Source organism: Micropterus salmoides, unplaced genomic scaffold (assembly GCF_014851395.1).
Source record: "Micropterus salmoides isolate LMB-PRFRI ecotype aquatic unplaced genomic scaffold, ASM1485139v1 Ms_hic_scaffold_8, whole genome shotgun sequence".
Lineage (NCBI taxonomy): Eukaryota > Metazoa > Chordata > Actinopteri > Centrarchiformes > Centrarchidae > Micropterus > Micropterus salmoides.
Window position 1 is genome coordinate 30,019,796 of NW_024044570.1, and position 22,747 is coordinate 30,042,542.

At 40.4% G+C, this 22,747-nt stretch overlaps 1 protein-coding gene across 1 annotated transcript; it reads left to right on the forward strand.

Annotated features, from left to right (window-relative positions):
• The first annotated feature begins 291 nt into the window (after positions 1 to 291).
• Positions 292 to 18,827, forward strand: LOC119893861 (lysyl oxidase homolog 2B-like). Its single transcript, XM_038706231.1, is given in 12 exon segments — positions 292 to 483; positions 3,409 to 3,625; positions 6,718 to 6,901; positions 9,071 to 9,222; positions 9,563 to 9,730; positions 14,419 to 14,584; positions 15,126 to 15,259; positions 15,262 to 15,365; positions 16,539 to 16,654; positions 16,841 to 16,977; positions 17,056 to 17,167; positions 18,203 to 18,827. Coding segments are annotated over 12 exon segments (1,608 nt in total). The 5' UTR covers positions 292 to 436; the 3' UTR covers positions 18,274 to 18,827.
• The last annotated feature ends 3,920 nt before the right edge of the window (positions 18,828 to 22,747 follow it).

Below are 22,747 nucleotides of genomic sequence, written 5' to 3' on the forward strand. Positions count from 1 at the left end.
GGAGAAGATTTACAAGTAGCGCACATGGAGCTGAGCAGCTGTTGCAGTCTGAAGGGGGGGTGAGGGTCTTTTTCTATGTAACACAGGAAATACATCATAGCTTACATCATATCAAATTGTAAAGACAAAAAACTAGCAAAACAAATATTTTTATTAATTAAAAATGTACACTTTGTCAATTACACAGAACAGAAACAATTGGGTTTCATATTTTTACTTCTTAATTAACTACTGACTTGTGTGCATATTTCTCAATTTGTTTTGTCCACAGAGCCTTGATATTCAAGTGGAGGACGTGCGCATACGAGCCATCCTGTCATCGTACCGTAAGCGAATCCCTGTAACCGAGGGCTATGTAGAGGTCAAAGATGGCGGTAAATGGAAGCAGATCTGTAACAGTGAGTGGACCCAGCTTGACAGCAGAGTCATCTGTGGCATGTTTGGCTTCCCCGGGGAGAGGAAGTACAATGCCAGAGTCTACAAGTGAGTGTTCCACTACTGTATGTGTGGTACTTTGTACATACACACAATAGCACAAGATCAACTTAAACAAAAAGTTCTTTAACTAGATTTTAACCTGAGATCCCTCTTCAGTAACCTCGGGCTTAGATGTCTGGGACTCTGATTTGCCTGATTTGCATGTTTTGTAATCCAGCCTTGGTTAGCAATAATCTTTTTGGTCAAGAGACTGTTCAAAAAATTATATCATATTATATAATTATAAAGTTATAAGGATATAAAAACATTCAAATTCAATCAAAGGTTTAATAATGAAAAATTGTCGATTTGTTGTAATTTAGGCTTGAGACTTCCACCACAATGTGAGCTGGTGTTAAAGGGTTAAAATACATTGGAGTAACCTAATACTGTACATCTTCCATTGTGTAGTTTACATGCTTGAGATCACAGGCTTATACATCGAAACCCAACCTGGCTCCTGTATATCCAACATCAGTGCATTCCACAAAGCTGTCATAATGTGTGAGCGACTGCTGAGGGATCTAAATCTTGCTTACATGAGGAAGCTTGCAGCCAAAAGGCCACAGGTTAATCATGGAGTTCCATAAAACTTCCAGCACTAAAGTTAACCTTGAATTTACTGTCTGCCGGGCTGGAAGTTTCCTCTGCTTTAGGTAACCACAGCAGAGCACGACGCCTCCTTAACTTTCCATCTGCGTGTCAGCCTGCTCCCGCTTCAGCCCCGTGAAACCGCGCAGTGTGTTTTTACAGGCTGTCGTTTGAAACAGGGGTGACACGGAGCCAAGAGCCAGGCTCTTCATACTTTCATAAGTTAGTCTCTGTGCTGATGCTTCTGTGTAGCTTCTAGTTGAGCTTTAGCCAGAGAGAATGATGATGTAAATTAAGATGTAGTGAAGAATTCATGGTTCTCTGTAATGTTTGTGCAGTAGATTTTCCCTTTCATGCCACAAAACGTATTCAGTGTTTTAAGCCAGAATATTACATGTTTTCACAAGTGTGATGATAGTAATAGCAATGATGCACTTCCATAAAGCTGGGAGACCTGTGAGAGGTAAAAAAAGGAGAGAGTCAAATGTGTTGTCATTTTAAGAATGCAGAAGGAATAAGATTGCTTGTTACATTACTTATTCAACCCAGCTCTGTCAAGGTCTTTAAACAACTAGTCTACACACTGACTCACACCTCTCACCTTCTGCATTAATGTTAGCAAGCCAGCCAATAAGAAAACGTCATGAAAACAAGACATTTTTGGAGTTACTGGAATGTAGACCTCCTCTTTTGGCAGAGGCTAGCTGCCTCCCCATACATCCAGCCAATGCTAAGCTAATGTGAAAAGGACCGAGACAAAATTTATAAGCCTCCATCTAATTCCCAGTACATACTGTACAAACTGACATAATGGCCCATTACTGGAATTAGTTAATTACTGTTTTTTTTATTTTACTCCCTCAAACCAGTGACAACATTTTACAACTGTTTTCCTAGGCTGATTAGTTGTGTGCATTATCATTACGTCATAGAAAGTAGTGCAGAGTAGCATTCAAGTATATGAGAAGTACTGAAAAAAACACAACTTTAGTATAAATGTGTGACCATATTTTAAGATAGGTTGAGAGATTTTGGTGATAAGTCAACTTTCACAGCATCAGGAGCACGAGTTTCTTCAATCATTGCTCCATTTGAACCGAAGGTACTGATACGCATCACTCAGAATTGCATTTGAAGAGATAGCAGAGGCAGTCCTCTAGCTGTGGCCTAGAACATAGCTTTGGATTGCTTCCAGTCTGCAGCTTTCCGCTTGCCAGCTCCCAAATGAAAACCAAATGCTGCCTGTCCCATTTTAATCAATTTTTTCACGTACACCTCAGACATGAGACACAAGGATAGGACATGCCATTCTGCAAATGAGGCTCATTAAACACATAAAATGAGCTCACTAATAAATGATGAAGAAGAAGAAGAGATTAGCAGCAGGCCTGTAAGAGTGTCATTAACCCCAGTTTGTTCATATGGAAGACTGTGTGAACTCTCCGGCTGTTAGCTAACCTTTCACTTTTGGTACTAATTATACAATATGCTAATGCCTTTGCCCTTGTCTAGTTTTATGGAGTCAAGATAAAGCATTCTAAGTCTAATAATTTCACTTCAGATCATATTGTATTAATTATAAGATGATGCACTGGCGTTTCTTGTGTTTCTCAAACAGTACATCTAGAAATTCAACTGCAGATTCAGCCACATGTGCTCTTGAGCAAGTGTAATCCTATTTTCTCATCCACTCATAAATTTTAAGGCACTTGCGTTATTCTCTCCACTCCACCACAAGCTGAACATCACAAACTTACAAGTTTTTATGCTAATGTGTTAGCAAAACAGTTGCCTTTTACACATCAAACAGACATGAAGCAACATTAGCTTTGATTTGGAGTCGCATACCATGAACCTGACAATTTCCAATTATCACTCTCTTTTTTTGCTCTGTGTGGGTCTCCAACAACTCCTTAGGGGAATATCTGACTCTTTAGTAACTAATTCCCCCAAGTATGTTCTCGAACTAGCAGCTAACTTTTCTGTCAGCCGCTTGATGCTGGGCAGATTGCGTACATCTGTTTTATTAGAGCCGTTTACTTCCTGCTGTATCTGGAAACAGTGATAGATGTTGGTTGTAAATTTTCCGTGGATTCATCAATACTAGCGACATTTCACACATCACACATGGCCATTTGAACCATTGCTCATATATAAAATATTGATTAGTGCAGCTTTAACTTGTGGCTTCTCCAGGTTTTTTTTTTCCAGTCTAATGACAGATGTCTCATTTTGAAAAACACCCTGCTTGTCTGTTTGCTGCACCTAGTCGCAAACTGATGAGCTCTCGTCCCTTCAAAGACTTTATTAATCTCTTTTCCTTCTCCTCCGTCTGTCCAGGATGTTTGCACGCCGGAGGAAGCCCACATACTGGGACTACTCTGTCAACTGCACTGGCAATGAAGCCCATTTGTCCAGCTGTAAGCTGGGCCAGGCTACATCACTCAAGTCCAATGAGACCTGTGCTGGAGGGTTGCCAGTAGTGGTGAGCTGCGTGCCCGGCAGAGCCTTCGCCCCGACACCCATGACAGGATTCAGGAAGGCCTTTCGACAAGAGGTAAATTCCCCATGGAAATCGCTCTGTGCTTGTTTAAAGTTAGTTAATTACAGGGTAAATTATGACCTTTGGCTAAACTACTGACTATATTTGAAAATACTTATTTAAATAAAATGATGAATGTCTGTTGTCATCATCTAGACTATTCTGAATCTAAAATACACACACCAACTATTATTGTTTTACACAAATAATTAGACTATTGTACCCCACTAACTAAGACTGCGGCTTTTCCAGTTCTGTATGAAAAATAATTCAACCTAATTCAACTCACTTTAGAAAAATAAGAAATAATTGTATAAGTAGCCACTGTAACGGGAAGTTGTTATTGTCTTCTGTCAGTGGCAAATGAAATATGTGTGATGTGTGTGGATGGTGTCAATAAACTGGAACGGTAAACAAAGTTGATACAGGGATTAGCTGCACTGGTTCAGTTCAGTTCATTGGCTCTAATGTAGAGGGAGGGCGATTAAATGTTTTGGTCGAGCCAACACTGACGTTCGTTACTCAGTGTCACTGTGAACAGCAGCTGTAGCTGCTTTGGACATTTCTCATTAAAATGAATTACCATCAGTTCGGGGTTTGAAAGATGACGCGACGTAGTAAGATTCTTGGGACAAGAAAAGGAAAAACATGTTTCTCGCCAATGTCAGCGAACTTTTATTTTTCTCAAATGTCCTTGAGCATGAAACCAGGGCCCATAGTCAGTAAAACTGCATCATGAGGGAAGTTTTTACACATTCAGTTGCTTCAAAAGTTTTTGTTATATTCACGAAGATTGGGAAAATCAAGATAAGTGCGAACAAGCCCTCCAAATAGTTGAAACGACAGTTGAAAGCTCCGATTGAGTTCACGACTTGTGATTGTAATTCACAGAGGCCCCGTTTTCTAGTTTTTTAAGGCTTGGTTCATTCTCTGCTCAGACCTGAGGATCCGGAGAAGGTGCTCTTTTTCCTTCTATCTGGCATGTTTGCCACAAACCTTATTACGAGATAAAGGTAAGCATGGCATCTTAAACGATACTGTGCTTCCAACTTTGTGGCAACAGATTGAGGAAGGCCCTTGCCCGTTTTAACATGACAGTACCCTAATGCAAATCTCAGTTTCAAATACCATCCAACACCTTTGGGATGAACGAGCACAACGTTGGACACCACTAAAGCCTGAAACCAGATGAGTGGGGGCTGTTATACCAGCACATTAATGCCCATGATTTTGGAATGACCTGTTAAGCAGTCACGTGTGGGCATAATGCCTGGGCCACTTTTGGCCATGTTGTGTATGTGTGCAAAATAATTACATTTAAATATGTGTTCTGTGTCTGTGTGAGGCTCAAAGGGAATTTTTGATTTTGTCATACAGAAACTTTTTCTTTGCTCAAACCTTTACCAAGTCTTCTCTTGACTCCTTAGTTGCTCCTCAGGTACTCTTCTCTTCCTGGTTCTGACCTTTAAACTCCCCAGTGGGCAAAATAGGGATTTGTTTCTCACTCACACATAGCAAATTAAAGATTTCAGCGGTCATGAAAGTCACTCCGTCTGTAAACAACCGCACCAACTTTCAAGTCAAGCAAGGAAATACTACCAGAATTTATAGCACCACTAAGCGGAAATGAATTTCTGTCTGTGTGACTCCATCCACATTCTAAAGTCAGGTTTGAGTTTGCCTGCTCTCTGTCACGTTCCACAGCTGAGTGCCTGGCCGTGCCCGTCCCAAATCTTCCAACACACTCAAAGGAATTTGATCCTAAAGCCAGATATTAACCATTTGGAGAAATGAAAGCTGACAACTCCTGTCTGATAAAACTAACTGGCAGCTGGTGTGAAAGTACATTAAAGGCTTTGACTTCAATATCAATTTTATTTATATAGCGCACTTAAAACAACCAAGGTTGACCAAGGTGCTTTACGGGTTAAAAATACAACAATAAAACAGTAATTACACAAGATAGATAGAGGGATAATAACTGACTTAAACCAAAGGAAATGCCAAAATAGATGTGATTTAACAGTGATTTAAAGTGTTGCAGAGTTGGGGCGCTTCTGATATGGACTAGCAGGTTGTTCCACAGGTTTTAGGGGCAGCTACACCAAAGGCTCGATCGCCTCTGGTTTTAAGTCTACTTCTGGGTACATCTAGGAGGAGGAGACTGGCAGATCTCAGCACTCTAGCTGGAGTGTGAACACGAAGAAAGCCCCGTTAGGTAAAGCGGAGACAATCCATTAAGACATCCATCAATCCATCGTCAACCGCTTATCCTGCGCACAGGTTCGCGGGGGGCTGGAGCCAATCCCAGCTGACATCGGGCGAAAGGCAGGGTACACCCTGGACAGGTCGCCACACATAGACAAACATCCATTAAGACATTTAAAAGTTAAAAGTAAGATTTTAAAATCAATCCTGTAATGTACAGGAAGCCAGTGGAGGGAGCGCAACACAGGTGTGATGTGGTGCCTCTTCTTTCCTGTCAGGAGGCGGGCAGCAGCATTTTGGACTAACTGCAGGCGCTGAATAGATGACTTGTCTAAGCCCACATATAAGGAGTTACAATAGTCAAGACGGGAAGTTATGCAGGCGTTGTTCACCCTCTCTAAATCTTTAGGATTTACATATTTGAAAAACTCATGTATTCCATGTGCAATAGATACCATCTTTTTTACACTCCATTGTTTTACAGGTTTACAGGCTTATAGGTCACATTTTTTGATGATGAATATATTTTAACGTTAATTACGCTATGTGGAGGATGTGTACAGCTGGAGTAAGGATGTAACAGAGCCCACGCATTAAGACATCTGGGCTTTACTTTGTGAATACAAATAGCGGTAAGTCAGGTTAAACTGTGCTACTAATGTGTTTACTTGTTAAATGAAACACTTCCAGTTTATCTAAACAGTTAATGGGAGAATCGCATTAATAACATGTTGTATAAACACGAAGCCACCCAGTCTGCTGCCTCTGCTTTCTCATCACAGAGAGGGAACAGTTGAGGTTGCAAACTTTTAGCTGAGTCTGTAATTTTTGAAAGAACCAGAATAACCTAAACATGTGGGTTTTAGAATTTGAACAACGTCTGTGTTTTTCTTCTTTAGCAACCGTTGGTTCGTCTTCGCGGTGGGGCCATCGTAGGCGAGGGCCGAGTGGAGGTGTTGAAAAACGGAGAGTGGGGCACCATATGCGATGACAACTGGAACCTACTGTCTGCCTCCGTGGTGTGCCGAGAGCTGGGCTTCGGGACAGCCAAAGAAGCCCTATCTGGAGGTCGCCTGGGACAAGGTATACTGGTTTTACATTTTCACTGCTGTTTGTGTCTGAAGGGTCAACAACAACAACATTTTTAGGATTTTCAACGGGTCAATCAAACTAATGGAGTAAGATAAGCCTAATCTAAAATAGATGCTGCTCTCTCCCTCCTCCAACTTTAACTCAATACCTTAATCAGCTGTGTAATCAATGCACCCGATGGGAAAGCATTGTGAAAGGGATTGTGAGAAAAAAAACCCAGCCTAGACTAAGTACACAGTAGACCTGAACCAGTCCCATGCCAATGAGCTCAGAATGATAGTCTTCACTGTTGGAACCACAGTCCATATATTGCTACATGGTACTGGATGGAAGGTTATGACTGTGTAGCAAAACCACATATCCCAAACCTTTCAGGCAGTAATTCTATCCTTTAAGCTTTCTCCTCATATCACCCCCCCCGTGCCACTGAGCAGAGGAACATGAACTCACAGACCTGATGGTGAAAGTGATTTAGCTCGGTGGAACAGGATTAGTTACATTGTGTGGGTCGCTGAGGAAGGGAATTCATTCCAGAGCTGGTATGAACTTGGACATCTTTCTGCAAGGATGCATGAAGATTCCTATGTATTCCATTTGAGAGTTACTCTGTGCACTGCAAGGGGGGGGGGGGGGGGAGACAAGGCAAGCCTCGCTCAGCTGGACTATGAACAGAACCTGTGGAGAACAGTCCAAAACTGTCTCGTTTAGTTCTGTATTGTTCTCTGCCCACTCCTAAGGGAAATATCTGGCTCTTAAGCGGCTAAATGCTCATCTATGTTCACCAGCAAGTTGCTAACTTTGTCTGTCTGCTGTTTGGTGCTGCTGTGTAATGGGTTTCTCAGAGGTTTTGTTAGCTGAAAACAGTTGCCTGCTGTGTCTGAAAACATGGTTGATGAGAGCACTGAGAGTGAACCAAAACAGTAAAGTTGTGCCTGAAAACCAAAACACTGATCTGAAGGAGGCTAAAATGATCCAGGTAATGATTCTCTGTGGGTTTGACAGTAGACTAAATCTATCTATCATTGATATAAAATGATTTGTTAGTGCAGCTTTAAAGTTTTAAAATGCCTAGTTACTGCAGCAGGATAAGATTCAAGATTGATGATTAAAAGATTGGTTCAACCAAATTCCAAAAAAGCTAGTTTTGGTTTAATTTGTCCAGATTTTGAGAGTCCATGAGATTTCTGCCTCTACCCAAATACAGTGGAAATAAGCTAAAATACATAAACATATATATATATTAAATTATGGATTTGTGCAGCTCTAACTACTAAGCCCTAACAGAGCCAGATCAGCTATGCTTCTTAATTGACAGTCTGCTTGACTTGCTTTATGGCAATAATTAAAGTCCTCGCATCCTTAGTGTATTTAGCAAACCAAAATTACTCTTTAATTTGTTTGCCAGATTAGGTGTCACTTTTGTGAAATTGGTAGGCATTTTATTTTGGGCTAGGCCCAGGATGAGACCCAATCGTTCCTTTGAATCTCACTTTACGGTCGCCACTGAGGAGTTTCATCCCAGACTGCACCAGCAGGTTTCTATCACCAGCTGCATGGATAGTTTTACAGCAGGTTTGGAAGTTGGGACCCACTGCTCAACTAAAATGTGCCACTGATTTACTTCTAAATTACACACTCAGCAGATTTCTACCCTGTGTTATACACTTAAAGCCCTAGCTCACCTGTTACATGTAAAAAAGTAAAATAATAAATTATATTTTCACATGATCCTTCTGAAAAGGAGGTGTTTCCTCTTTCATAAACAGGGACATGCTGTACATTCCAGTAACATTAGACATGGAAAAAAAGAGGGAATGTTAATTTTCCATCATGATTTCTCATCAATGGCTCAGTGTAACCCCTTCATGGAGAAAAACACAACTCAGATGGAAATGGTACACCATAATAACAGTCAAACATTTCAAAAGGGATCATTAGAGATGAAGGCATGTCTTATTAGCACATAGCAGACATGAAGCATACATACATTTAATGGATAACCTAATTAGTAAATGATTAATTAACCTTTTAAAGTTAATGGTTATTTTGGGAAATACACTCATTGGCTTTCTTGCCAAGAGTCAGATGAAAAGATCGATACCACTCTAATGTCTGTATGCTAAATATGAAGTGAAAGTTTCTCTCCTCTGTACTTTTCAGGTATGGGCCCGGTGCACATGAATGAGGTGGAGTGCTCTGGATTTGAGAAGTCCATCACAGAGTGTTTCTTCAACAAGGAGGCGCTCGGTTGCAGCCATGAGGAGGATGCTGCCGTCAGATGTAACGTTCCTGCTATGGGCTTCCAGGAGTCGGTGAGACTCGTTTGAACAGCAACATACTCGCTCACTAGAAACATGATCAACCGGTTTATCCTGCATACAAGGACAGCACTTCCAACACACTCACCCACATCTTTACTTTTTTAATATGGAATTTGAATCTGCATTTGAATAGATATAATATAATAGATGTTTAGGAGCTTAGGAGACAACCGTATGTGAATATATGAGACGATATTTACACATCATATATATTTGAAAATGTAAATATAATTTTGAGAATGTTAAAAAACACCAAATATATCAAGCATCACTGATTGATGAAAAAGTTTGGATTTAGCTTTTAAGTCTGTTGTGTTTTTCATGCCCACAGCTGCGTCTGAGTGGAGGTCGTAACCCCCATGAGGGCCGTGTGGAGGTGCTGATGGAGAGGAACGGTTCTCTGGTGTGGGGCACGGTGTGCAGTGACGGCTGGGGAACCATAGAGGCCATGGTGGTCTGCAGACAGCTGGGCCTGGGTTTCGCCAGCAACGCTTTCCAGGTACAAGTCACAGCAGCCAGCGGTTTCGAAATCAGCCTGTTTGGTTTTGTTCTGAAGGCATCAGGATTTTCTTTTTCCTTTAGTTCAAATGTTATAAAGTCAATGTCTAAAAACAAAACCAACAAATGGTGTATATTGTGTGGTGTGTTCTTCCAGTGTATCAAACCTAGACAATAGTCATTTACTTTTGATTCATTATTGGAACTAAATTTTTCTGAAAAGTAATCCAAACTGCATAATGCTTTCCAGGAACCTTTCTACAAATGATATAGCTACATCCATTTATTTGCCAGGAAATCAAGGTAAACCATGGGGCGTGCAAAATAAAGTGCCACCTGTATGTATATGCACCTGCCCATTTCTACTGAGCTGTGCTGGCTCAGCAGTAACCGCCTGACTGAGCACAGGAAGCTGGAAGCAGCTTCTCCTTGAGATAGGATAGGATACTGACAACTATTAAAAAAAAGATAAAACTTTTTTTCAACAGACGTCTTAGCCTCAGTAACAAACGTTTACCCTTCCAACATTTTACTATTTTAGTTTATTCTCCTGACAGCAGCACATTGCAGCCAGTGATTGCTGGGGAGTAGAAAAATAAAAACACAGACAGAAAGAAACAATGCAGCCTATCCTAGAGAAGACGGTGATGTGAAGGCTGCATCCAGAGGGTCACCACCATCTGCCAGCTCCACTGAGATGCCCTTGAGCAAGCGAAAGAACAACCTAACTGGTCAGAGGTTTTAAATACATAGTGTGTGGTACAGAAATGAAAGTGGTTAAAAATAAATCTACCACACCCCTTTCTTAATTTCAAATTCTTCCACTACTTTGATCTAGATGGGTTTGTCCTCATATGTTCTGGGATGTTTGGTGTAGATTCTGATCTTCTTTAAGGACAGTTTTGACACATGATCAATTATCAAGTTCTCATTTTCGCATCCAAGTGGCTGTGCACAGTACGGTGTGTGCAATCAGTTTCCTGTGTAGTTTAGGATTTCCCAACCGGAAGCCATGTGAGATCCTTGAAAAAATTCCATTAAGGCTCATTTGAGCTTGAAAGCATTTTAGTGTTTTCAGTCCCATCTGTGAAAGTAATAATTGAAACATTCGTTTTGCTCTGTAAGACTGCATAGAATGTTAACGAGGCTGTACATTCACCGTATCAGTATATATTTACACTGGACGTTTCCAGCCTGAGTTGCTGAAAAAAGCGTTTGGTAGAGAAGATTGTCAAATACATCTGCGAGCAATTTTGGAAAACCAATAAATCTGTAAAACAAGTGAAGAGATTAACAGCAGTGGTTCTCAACCTTTTCCTGTCAACCCCATCCCCCCACCCCCACCCCAGCCAAAGTGGATTTCATTTTTATCAATCATCAACAGTACAGGCGATTTAATTGAACAAGATTCAGATTAGCAAAATTGCCTTGCTAGCATCAGAGCACTTTTGTTTTTTTTACATCACCACATGAATCATTTATTACATAACGACTTTTATCTATTTGCTGCTTAATGTATAGGAGGTTGTATACATACTGTATATAGGAAGTTTATGCCTGCTAATATTAAAATAAATGATCTAAATGTATAATTACCTAAATTAAAATGGAAATGGAAAGAAAAATTTCAAAAAGTGGCAGGAAATGTTAAACCTAAACCTGAAAATGAGATGGAAAACTGCGCTTCTTTTCATACTAACTGGAAGTGAACTGCAGCAAACACTTGTTTGCAGAGGTTTATGTATGATTATAGGTTAGCAGGTTATTCTCGAGACAGGAAGGAGACAGACCATCTGTTACAGTAAAATGTAATGTTATATAAGATGTATATTAGAGACATGAAAACATATGTTGCTAGTTCAAGTTACAAAAAAAAGAATACATTCTGCACATCTAGCCATCTAATAATTGATATGAATAATTTCAGCACCACTATTAATAATGTCCCATCCATGATGCTGTAGAAGGACAGGGTGTGCCCTCTAGTGGTCAGTCTAGAGACTCACCTTTCTTCACAGCAAATCTTAGTATTAGTGTGAAGATTTCCATAGAAAAAAGGGACCTAATGTTTGTTTGGCTTCATCACAGTAGAATATTCAGTGGGAATACTGTGAGTTTGTCTTTGCTATCAGACAGTTTTCCAGGTATTTCATCAACATGTTGACACCCTAGTATTCCAGAAATTCACTTTGCTGGTAAAATAGTGGTGGATAGCAGCTAGTACTGCATGGCAACGAGGAATCAACCCATACAAATTGTTTTTCATCTGTTGATATCTCACATTTCTGCAGTTAGTTGGTTAAAATCAAAGGTTTTACTTGTCTTAAAGTTTTTTAAACATGTTTTTTTTTTTTTTTTAAGCAGCGTCCAAAGCAGAATATGGACCATCATTTGCTCGTAGCACTCTTCAGTGAGAGCCATATTAGTTAATAAGTTCTGTGATTTACTAGTGGTGAACAGTGGTGGGGAAAATAACTACCTAAATATATTTACTCAGGTAGTGTACTTAAGTACAGTTTAGAGGCACTTAAGTATTTCCATTTTCTTTCATTTTTTCACTTCTTACTCCACTACATTTATCTGACTATCATTACTCGGTACTCTTTCATCTACAAAATATGATCGTCCTAAATGTAATCGAAGATGATGTCTTATAGATTTAACGGCTAACAACAATAGTGTATAAAGACATTCTTGTCAAATACTGTTCAATATTAATGCATTAGTAATACTAATCCAGTGATATAATTCATGATAATAAAGACTAGAAGATTTAATTGCCTTTGCTACCTACCTTTGTAAGTATGTTATATAAATAATACTTCTGCTGGAGTACCACTTTAAATGCAAGACCTTTATTTAAAATTGAATATTTTTAGATGGAGATGTTGTTAAGTAAAATACCAAAATATTTGCTAGTGAAATCGGAGGTAATAATAAAAAACTAAAGTGATAAGCAGAAGAAATAAGCACGGTGCTTAAAAACACTGCACTTCAAAATAAAACTGAAAACATGTTGACTACTTGTGATCAGCGATCACCTTCATCATATCTGAAGTGGGTGTGATTGTGAATGGATTAAAGAAAATCCCATTTTTTAATCATTTGCACAATCAAAAGTTGCATTTACACTGCTCAAAAAAATAAAGGGAACACTTTAATGACACAATGTAACTCCAAGTCAATCACACCCCTGTGAAATCAAACTGTCCACTTAGGAAGCAACACTGACTGACAATCAATTTCACATGCTGTTGTGCAAATGGAATAGACAACAGGTGGAAATTATAGGCAATTAGCAAGACACCCCCAATAAAGGAGTGGTTCAGCAGGTGGTGACCACTTCTCAGTTCCTATGCTTCCTGGCTGATGTTTTGGTCACTTTTGAATGCTGGCGGTGCTTTCACTCTAGTGGTAGCATCAGACGGAGTCTATTAACCCACACAAGTGGCTCAGGTAGTGCAGCTCATCCAGGATGGCACATCAATGTGAGCTGTGGCAAGAAGGTTTGCTGTGTCTGTCAGCGTAGTGTCCAGAGCATGGAGGCGCTACCAGGAGACAGGCCAGTACATCAGGAGACGTGGAGGAGGCCGTAGGAGGGCAACAACCCAGCAGCAGGACCGCTACCTCCGCCTTTGTGCAAGGAGGAGCAGGAGGAGCACTGCCAGAGCCCTGCAAAATGACCTCCAGCAGGCCACAAATGTGCATGTGTCTGCTCAAACGGTCAGAAACAGACTCCATGAGGGTGGTATGAGGGCCCGACGTCCAGCCCAACACTGTGCAGGACATTTGGCATTTGCCAGAGAACATCAAGATTGGCAAATTCGCCACTGGCGCCCTGTGCTCTTCACAGATGAAAGCAGGTTCACACTGAGCACATGTGACAGACGTGACAGAGTCTGGAGACGCCGTGGAGAACGTTCTGCTGCCTGCAACATCCTCCAGCATGACCGGTTGGCGGTGGGTCAGTAATGGTGTGGGATGGCATTTCTTTGGGGGGCCGCACAGCCCTCCATGTGCTCGCCAGAGGTAGCCTGACTGCCATTAGGTACCGAGATGAGATCCTCAGACCCCTTGTGAGACCATATGCGAGACAATGCTAGACCTCATGTGGCTGGAATGTGTCAGCAGTTCCTGCAAGAGGAAGACATTGATGCTATGGACTGGCCCGCCCCTTCCCCAGACCTGAATCCAATTGAACACATCTGGGACATCATGTCTCGCTCCATCCACCAACGTGCACCACAGACTGTCCAGGAGTTGGCGGATGCTTTAGTCCAGGTCTGGGAGGAGATCCCTCAGGAGACCATCCGCCAGGCATGTGGAGGCCACACACGCTACTGAGCCTAATTTTGACTTGTTTTAAGGACATTACATCAACGTTGGATCGGCCTGTAGTATGGTTTTCCACTTTGATTTTGAGTGTGAGTCCAAATCCAGACCTCCATGGTTAGATAAAATTGATAATTTGTTTGTGATTTTGTTGTCAGCACATTCAACTATGTAAAGAAAGGAGTATTTAATGAGATTATTTCATTCATTCAGATCTAGGATGTGTTATTTTAGTGTTCCCTTTATTTTTTGAGCAGTTTATATTTAACTCAAGCTTCCATGTGAATCTGCTGTACAGTCAGAGGTGGATGGCATGTGGATGTCAGCTGTGAACCATGGGTCATGTTTTCACAACAGGAGACGTGGTATTGGCCGGGAGAGGTGAGTGCCGACGCTGTGGTGATGAGTGGCGTTCGCTGCTCAGGCACTGAGATGTCCCTGTCCCACTGCCTGCACCACGGAGCCCACCTCAACTGCCCCAGAGGAGGCGGACGCCACGCCGCCGGAGTCTCCTGCTCTGAGAGTAAGGCACTCAAATTTGTATGTTGCTGATGGTGAATGCTTTTGAGAGGCAACTGTCAAAAAATGGCAAGCAATCATAAAATGTTCCATCGGTAACATTTGCCTGCTGCCCCTTTAAATCCTGAACGTTGTACAGTCATGAACGACTAAGTAAAGAAAAGAAGAAATTGATATTTTCACTTTTAATTATACTTTGACTAGAGCCTTTGCCATTCAATTTGTCAGCTGACACGTCCACAGTGAAAAGCTTTGACTCTTTTGTTCTACACAGTGAGTTTTAATTCAACAAATAAAATGATGCCTGCCTCCGGGGGAAGCTCTGCCTCCGAGAAATGTTTGCATAACTGAAACTCCAATATCCCTCCTGAATCACAAGAGGGCTCTGCAGTTTGAAACAGAAACCACTCATTCACTTGACACGTGCCACAGCCTTTTTTAGGTTTGTTTTTTGCCAACTAAAGAGCCACTTCTCTGGGTTTCTAACTATGTTTTGTCTCCGTCTGCTTCCCTGTGGTTCTATTCTCTGATCCTCCTGTCCACAGCCGCTCCTGACCTGGTGTTGAACCCTCAGGTGGTGGAGCAGACCACCTACATGGAGGACAGACCCATGTTCATGCTGCAGTGCGCGTACGAGGAGAACTGTCTGTCCTCCACCTCCAGCCAGGTGCCGGCCAACTCTACCGCCGCCTGCTGCGCTTCTCCTCCCAGATCCACAACAATGGCCAGTCTGACTTTCGGCCCAAAGCTGGCAGGCATGATTGGGTGTGGCACGACTGTCACAGGTCAGTGTCACAGAAGGGACTCTTGGGTTTGATCCCAGATGTCATCATATGATAATTCCACCAATGTCCAGTCCGTTTTTCATTTACTGGGCCCCAGACTAACTTTCTGTTAAAACATAATAGTTGAACATTTGGGAAATATGGTTATGGAAATATATTTTGCTTTCTTTTCAAGAGCTTGATGAGAAGATTGATACAACTATTGAGTCAGTGCATCAAGTACAGAGCTAGAGCCAGGAGGCAATTAGCCTAGCTTAGTATAAAGACTGGAAGCAGGGGGAAACAGGTAGCCTGGCTTTCTCCAGAGTTCAAAAATATGACTACTGATACATGATGGATGGGGTGCTTACCGAAGCTGATAAAATATTTTAATTAAATACTTGCCGTGATAGGAAGATATTTAAACGTAACCACAGACCACTGGTAGAATGAATGAATGAGAAAATCCATATTGGCATTCAAAAAAGAAACTTGTGCAACCCGTCTTACAGAACAACGATGTGTGGCCAGGGAGTTGCGGCAGATTCATAAAATGTCTTTAAACATGAGAGATTTATCATGCAGTAACTTTGTTAATCACCGACACAGAGAATTTGCAGAAGCAGTTGTAACCAGCGTATATTTTGAAAACACAAATCACAGTTTCATTAGAAACCACAAGCTCAAAGTCCTCACAAGGTGAGGCGTTGTTTTTTTGATCATCATCAGGATGATTTAGAAATGACATCTTAAATCAGATTTAATTTGAGAAAAGAGAGATGACTTAGCCGCCCGTCTTGTTTCTGAAGCAGCTTTCCCCTCCACATGTTCTGCTGCCCTGTAATTGACTGCGTGCAGTAAGCTACTGTACACAGGGTTGCAAAAAGTCCCACATTTTTGTGGTTTCTGTGTTGGCTGGATGAACAGTTCACTGTTGGCAGCTTGACACAGCTACCAGCTTTCAGCACATCAAACCTTTGGCACCTTTGACTGGCAGAATTCAATCCATTTTAAAGAAATGGTTTGGATTACAGGTTCTAATATGCAGTTTTCTTCATATTTAGATTTAAAGAAGATTGGGGCACAGATAGGAACTACAGTAGACAACAAGAAGTGTCATTATTGTGTCGGTACTTTTGTGCTGCATTTTCAACCTGACTAGCTTTGTAAAACTATATTTCTGTGTGTGTTTAGGCATTATCACAGCATGGAGGTGTTCACGCTCTATGACCTGTTCACCTTAAACGGAACCAAAGTGGCAGAAGGACACAAAGCAAGTTTTTGCCTGGAGGACTCAGAGTGTGATGAAGGTGAGAACCAGAAGACGATATTATAAGATGAAAATCTGTCACTGTGGTGTTTACGGTTTGTTCTGCTGCCCCCAACAGGGAAAAACAAATACAACTGTTCATGCAGCTTTAACGTCTTATGAATAGTTCTCAGAGGGTTTCCTGTATTTACCAAACTCATTTCATTTTGTAATGTTTTTATTTCAGGTATTGAAAAGAGGTATGAGTGCGCTAACTTTGGAGACCAAGGTATCACTGTGGGCTGCTGGGACACCTACAGGCACGATATCGACTGCCAGTGGGTCGACATAACTGACATGAAACCTGGAGATTACATTTTCCAGGTAATGTTTCGCATTGTTCTTAAGTAAAGACCATTAATACTGCTCATCCCTGACTTGCTTGTGTTCTCCCTCTCACAGATAGTGATTAATCCAAACTATGAAGTACCCGAGTCAGACTACACGAATAACGTCATGAAATGCAGATGTCGATATGATGGCCATCGTGTGTGGATGTACAGCTGTCATAATGGTAAGACCTCGCAATTATTGATTCGTATCTGCTGTCCCTTTAATGTTGTTGTGCTTAAGGTCAATTCAAACTGTAATTGTAACATTGTTACAAGCGCTCACACTCACCTCAGTTACATTCCACCACAGATGTGTTTATTATTTCCATTAACTCAAGGTCCACTTACTAGCTGTTTCTGAAACTTTCAACCCTCTCTCATGGGCTTCATCAGCAGATGGGAGTTTGCTCAGTTATCATGGAGTCAGTTCACTTTTGGGGACATGTCCCCACCACTTTTTGAAATGGCTGATTTTGCCCCCATCACTTTTTGAAAGCACTTGCTAAAAGTTTTCTGAAAATTAGAAAAAAATAGAAATAAAGAAATGAAATTCTATGAGAAATGTTTCCTTGCACAATAGGAAAACATGAAATGTAATGTAAATATAGAAGAAACAGATCTGCCTTGTCTAAAAAAAAAAAAAAAAAAGTAACTTACTACTGCATTATATTCGATAATATTTTTATATTCTGAATTGTCACTGGCCATATGAATTTTGTTGCCCTTCATATAAATAAAGACATTTCCAACATAAATTGGTGCAGAAAATGTCTTTAGAATGCAGGAAATTAAGAGTTTAATGCTCAAAATCTTCTAGGGGAGGACCCCCAGACCCCCACATTGTATAGTAAATTTCATCAATCAATATTCAACACAAAGTGACGCCTTTGGATAACGCCTGTCTTAGTATGACTCCATGCTCTGATGATGACTGTAAAATGAGGATGAAAGCTCAGGAAAAAGCTTGTAAGTAACAATGAGCAAGGATTATTTAATTCAAAAAAGAAACTTCTGTGCTCTAGTGTGTGTGTGTGTGTGTGTGTATGTGTGCCATGAGAGACAATGTACAATTTGCTTAATTTTCTGATTCATTATCTAGCGCACCTCTTAGGAGCACTTAGCTGGGCCCTGCCTTTATCAGTGGAGGTGAAACTGCTGGTATCAGATTTGAAATAAGGATAAAGTGTGAGGTCGCTAACACTGTCTGTCTCTGCTAGGTGGCTCATTAAGCACTGAATCAGAACAGACGTTCCCAGGCCTGCTCAACAACCAGGTGACCCACAGGTAAAGACAAAGCAGAGGAGAGGAGTCAACAGGCCGTTACCCACCCGGCAAGGAGGCCATCTGATTCCCACCAACCACTACACATCTTCATCTGTGGTGGATTCTTCCCGGCAGCCCTCCTCCATGAGGCAGCAGCTTTCTTTGACCCTTCACCCTCCTTTCCCCCGAGCAGAAAGAATATTTGATTCCCCCTCCTGTCCAAACAGAGGCAGCTACAGCCTTACCAACACTTTCAACCTTCCTGCTTAAGATCAAGAGAATGGTGAAGCTCTCCGTGTGCCCTGTGACTTTTGGTTATTGAACGAGTCATGAAATAAACCTGCTGGGAAGTGGCAGATATTTTACACACACGGTGCAGTATTGGAGGATGTCATCAAGAATGGGTCTCCTTTGAAGTGAATGCACCTTAACAGAACCCTGCTGCATCACCTTTTGTTCAAAGCTCACCCTGGAGAGTGCCAGGTCGCCTGAGGATTGCGAGGAATCATCAATAACAACAGCAGCAGTCTGTTTGGAAATAAATGCAGTATTCCAAGTTCCGAGTTTTTTTTTTTTTTTCTCTCGAGTAAAGTGCCTTTTACACGCTAAGTCAGTTATTAAACTGATTAACTGATTTTTCACATCTTATCTGAGGTGTTCATGCAAATCAAACTGTGGCACAAACAAGTCCTCAAAAGAAACCAGCTCGTTCACCGAGGCTGAAGCATTACATGCTGTGGTGCCTTTAACGTGCCTTTACTTTAAATAACTGGTGCATACATCCTCTATAATTGCCTCGGAAACTATATGGACAAGACTTTAGTCTTTGCATTAAGAGTTATGCTACAGTCCTTTGTAGGTGTTGTTGTTGCAATGGTTGTTGGGGGAAAAAAATATATAATTATAATATAACAGATTTACCTAAAATTTACATTACAGTATGCGTTATCTAAGAGGTTTTGGGTTTGACCAACGCTGTTTTAACCTTCCAGTCATGTACAAAATTAGTAAAAAGACTGACAGATCAATTTCCGTTCCTAGACATTTTCTTGTTCTTCTGATATATTCCTCTTTGTTCTTTATGATATGTAGCAATATTTTACCGTTGTGCCTGTGGATCCCCACATCTCTCTTCTCCTTGTTTAGGGCTTTTACAAAATGCCCATAAAACACCCTTAAAAATGGTGTTTTTGCTAACCTCCAGTGGTATAACTTCTCATCTTTCTGCCGTGATGTAGAAGTGTACTTCAGGGTGTGTCAGTACACCGTGACTTAACCACTGGGTGCAGTATTGGTGCAACATGGCTCACTTCTGACTTGAAATTTTCCACCAGAGGACAGTCTGGTATTACATTTCTTTTTGGTAAGTCTCATCAAAGGTTGTGCCATATAATTTCACAAATTACTGTACTTGAATATCTAACTAGGGGAGAGCAGGGGCGAAAGTACCATTTTTCAGAAAAACCTGATTTTAAAAGATTATGTTTCAGACAGATATATTTTTGCTGTGGTCACTAACTCACAAATGTGGTCTATAAATATCAGGTGGTATTTTGTACAAATGTAGAACGACTTCCGTATAATTTCACTTTAAACATAAGTGGCACATTGTTACTTTCGACACGGTCAGCTGGGACAAAAGTAACACAACAATACAAGCTAGATTTTTGTGTTACCCTTGTATTTAATAAATAAACATGACTGTGACCTTGTTAATGTGTAACTGCAAACATCTTTTGACCTTTATCTTTAAAAAAAATGTAATTAAATTTTTATTTTAAATATTCAGTTTCAAAAGTAACCTGACTGCCCAAACTTGAATTGTTTAGAATATGTCATATTATATTAAGGATATATTATAAATATATAATATACATATGCAAATGTGTGCACCTAAAACAGGGGGGAAATGTTAAGATGGAGATTGTTTATGAACCTGACATGATTAAAATAAAATGAGACTGATGCTGCACTGGGGATATTTGCATGTTGCAGCTGTTTCAGAAACAGTGAAAAAATGAAACATAATTTAGAAAGATAAACTTAAATTAAAAATTAAAAAGAAAAATTATATAGCTATTTACAGTATATGCCTATACAATTTCACATTTTGAAATGAATTTAAAATTGTTTTAGTAAGAACAGTATGAGTGATCTGCATTTTGAGTGCTTTTTACTGACACCTGCTCCTGAGGAGACAGGCCAAAATAAATACCAGCCGCTCTCTTAATATAAGCATGGAGCTTCCTCTCCAAGAGACTTAAAAAAAACAAAGCATGAGACTTTATCAGCTGACTTGAGACTAATGTTTCTAATAGAGACGTCCAGAAACGCCTTCTCATAAACATCTGGCTGAATCAGACCTCTGTCTTTCTGACCCGCGCTATTGGCCTATTCTGTTGGTATAATATGGCGTAAACATGTTCTAATAAATGCTGCAACACACAGAAAAGTCACCACATTAGCAGCGGGACAAAGGAAACACTTGTTACTTTCGTCCCTACAGGAACTCCTGACATTTAAACATGATTTACTTTTATACTGAAAAACTCTGACAGGGCAAACTTCAGGATGTGTTAAAGCACTAAATAACCTGCAGAATAATCATTACTGTGACACATGAAACGAGAGACAGATCTTTTCCGGAGCGAACCGCAGGAGACCATGACGAAATCACGTTATGTTTGGCAGCTTCGTCAAGGGTTGCGTGCTGAACATGCTGTCACAGTTTGGAATGCAAATGTAGTCAGGGCATTACTTTCGCCCCTGCTCTCCCCTATGTCATGTTGAAATGACACTGTGAGCAAATGGCAGATTTGTCCAACTGAAATTAAATTACATGTTGCACAGCCTACAGACCCAGTCTGTAAATCACATGTTCTGTGCTTTCTTTGGAGAAAAAATCAACTCCCAAACAGAAAACAGAAATTTATATGTCATAGTCTTTTTGCGTTTTAGGACAACACCAATCTGTCTGTGTCAAGTCAAGTTCAACAAGCTAAGTTGGCTAATTAACTGTTTTAAGTTTTTGTTGAGGTTACAGAATGTTAGCTTGGAGGGCTTTATTTTCCCTCTTCAGTAACTTTGAGAGGAATGAGATGGTGTAAAACGGTGAACAAAATGCCCGGGGGAGTAAAAAGAACAGTAGAGAGAAAAGAGAGATTCTGTGGGAGCTGTGACTGGCTAACGCTTTAGCTGTTAATTCACCAGGCAGCTTCAGCAATTCACCAACTAATCCTGAGTGTATGGTCGCTACTTCTAGAACCATCCATCCATCATCAACCGCTTATCCTGCGTACAAAGTCACAGGGACTTCTAGAACTATATATTTTAAATATAAAAATATAAAGACACACAGGTTAATTTTGCTATACGTCTTTCTGGTTTGACCAGACCATAAAGCAGTAACATTCTCATATTTTTTTTATAGCTTTATTATTCAAATGTCTTCTTTATATCTACTGTACAAGCATGGACCTCAGCTGAACGAGCTACTAACCACCATGGCAGTTTGCAGGGTATGTACCGGTAGCTAATTAGTTAGTCAGCTGTTGCACATTTTACATGTACCAATACTGCTGCTAACAAATTGGCTTGTAAGCTACAGTTACCAGAGCAAGTTCGTCAGCTCAGCTGTCAATCAAACATGTACACCGGCACATCCACTCACAGGGGTGAAGGCTAACATTACAATATTAATGATACATTTTAAACTTATATGTTAATGAAGTGTGTCTTAAGTCTTCCACAGCCAGTGGTGCTCTGTCAGCTCTACAGGAGGATTATAGAGTCTTACAGAAGCATGCCTTCAAATAAAAGGAGGGTTTAGCCATATTCTCTCACTGCTTCCTGTTTCCTTAACAAGGAAACAGAAGAGTGATTTTTATCCTTATAACAGAGATAGCACACGAAATAGCATCTTCTCTTAGTTGCAGATCTAGATGTTTTTTACTCTTTAAAACAAAGACAACAGAGTAACTTTTATTGGTCTTTTTTTTATTTTATTTTATTTTTTTTAAAGTTTTACTCCTCGTTTAAAAAGAAATGTTAGGTACAATAATGTGTGTGTCAATCCTATTTTGTTGTACCTTTCATAATGGTGCTATCAAACTGGTCCTCTGTTTTCTGAGGGTACAGTACATGTTGGACAGCTACATTATGTATACTAACAGTATACTTGAACTGAGCGTACGAAACGATGTGCTTTCTGTGTTAAACTTTAATAAAGTAATAAAGAGTTACGGAGCAAACAAATCTTTGCTGTTCAGTGTTGTTTATATTAATGTTATCTTCATTATCAGCATCACCCTGTTTCTAGGGGTGGGAATCACCAGAGACCCATGATACGAAATTATCACGATACCTATATCACGATACGATATTATTGCGATTTTAAACATTATTAGCTTTTTCCCAACTTCAAATTGTGTCCCCAAAGGAAAACTCTTTTTCTAGTGAAAAAGCAATAGATTTTATTATTATAGTACCAAAAAGTAAAA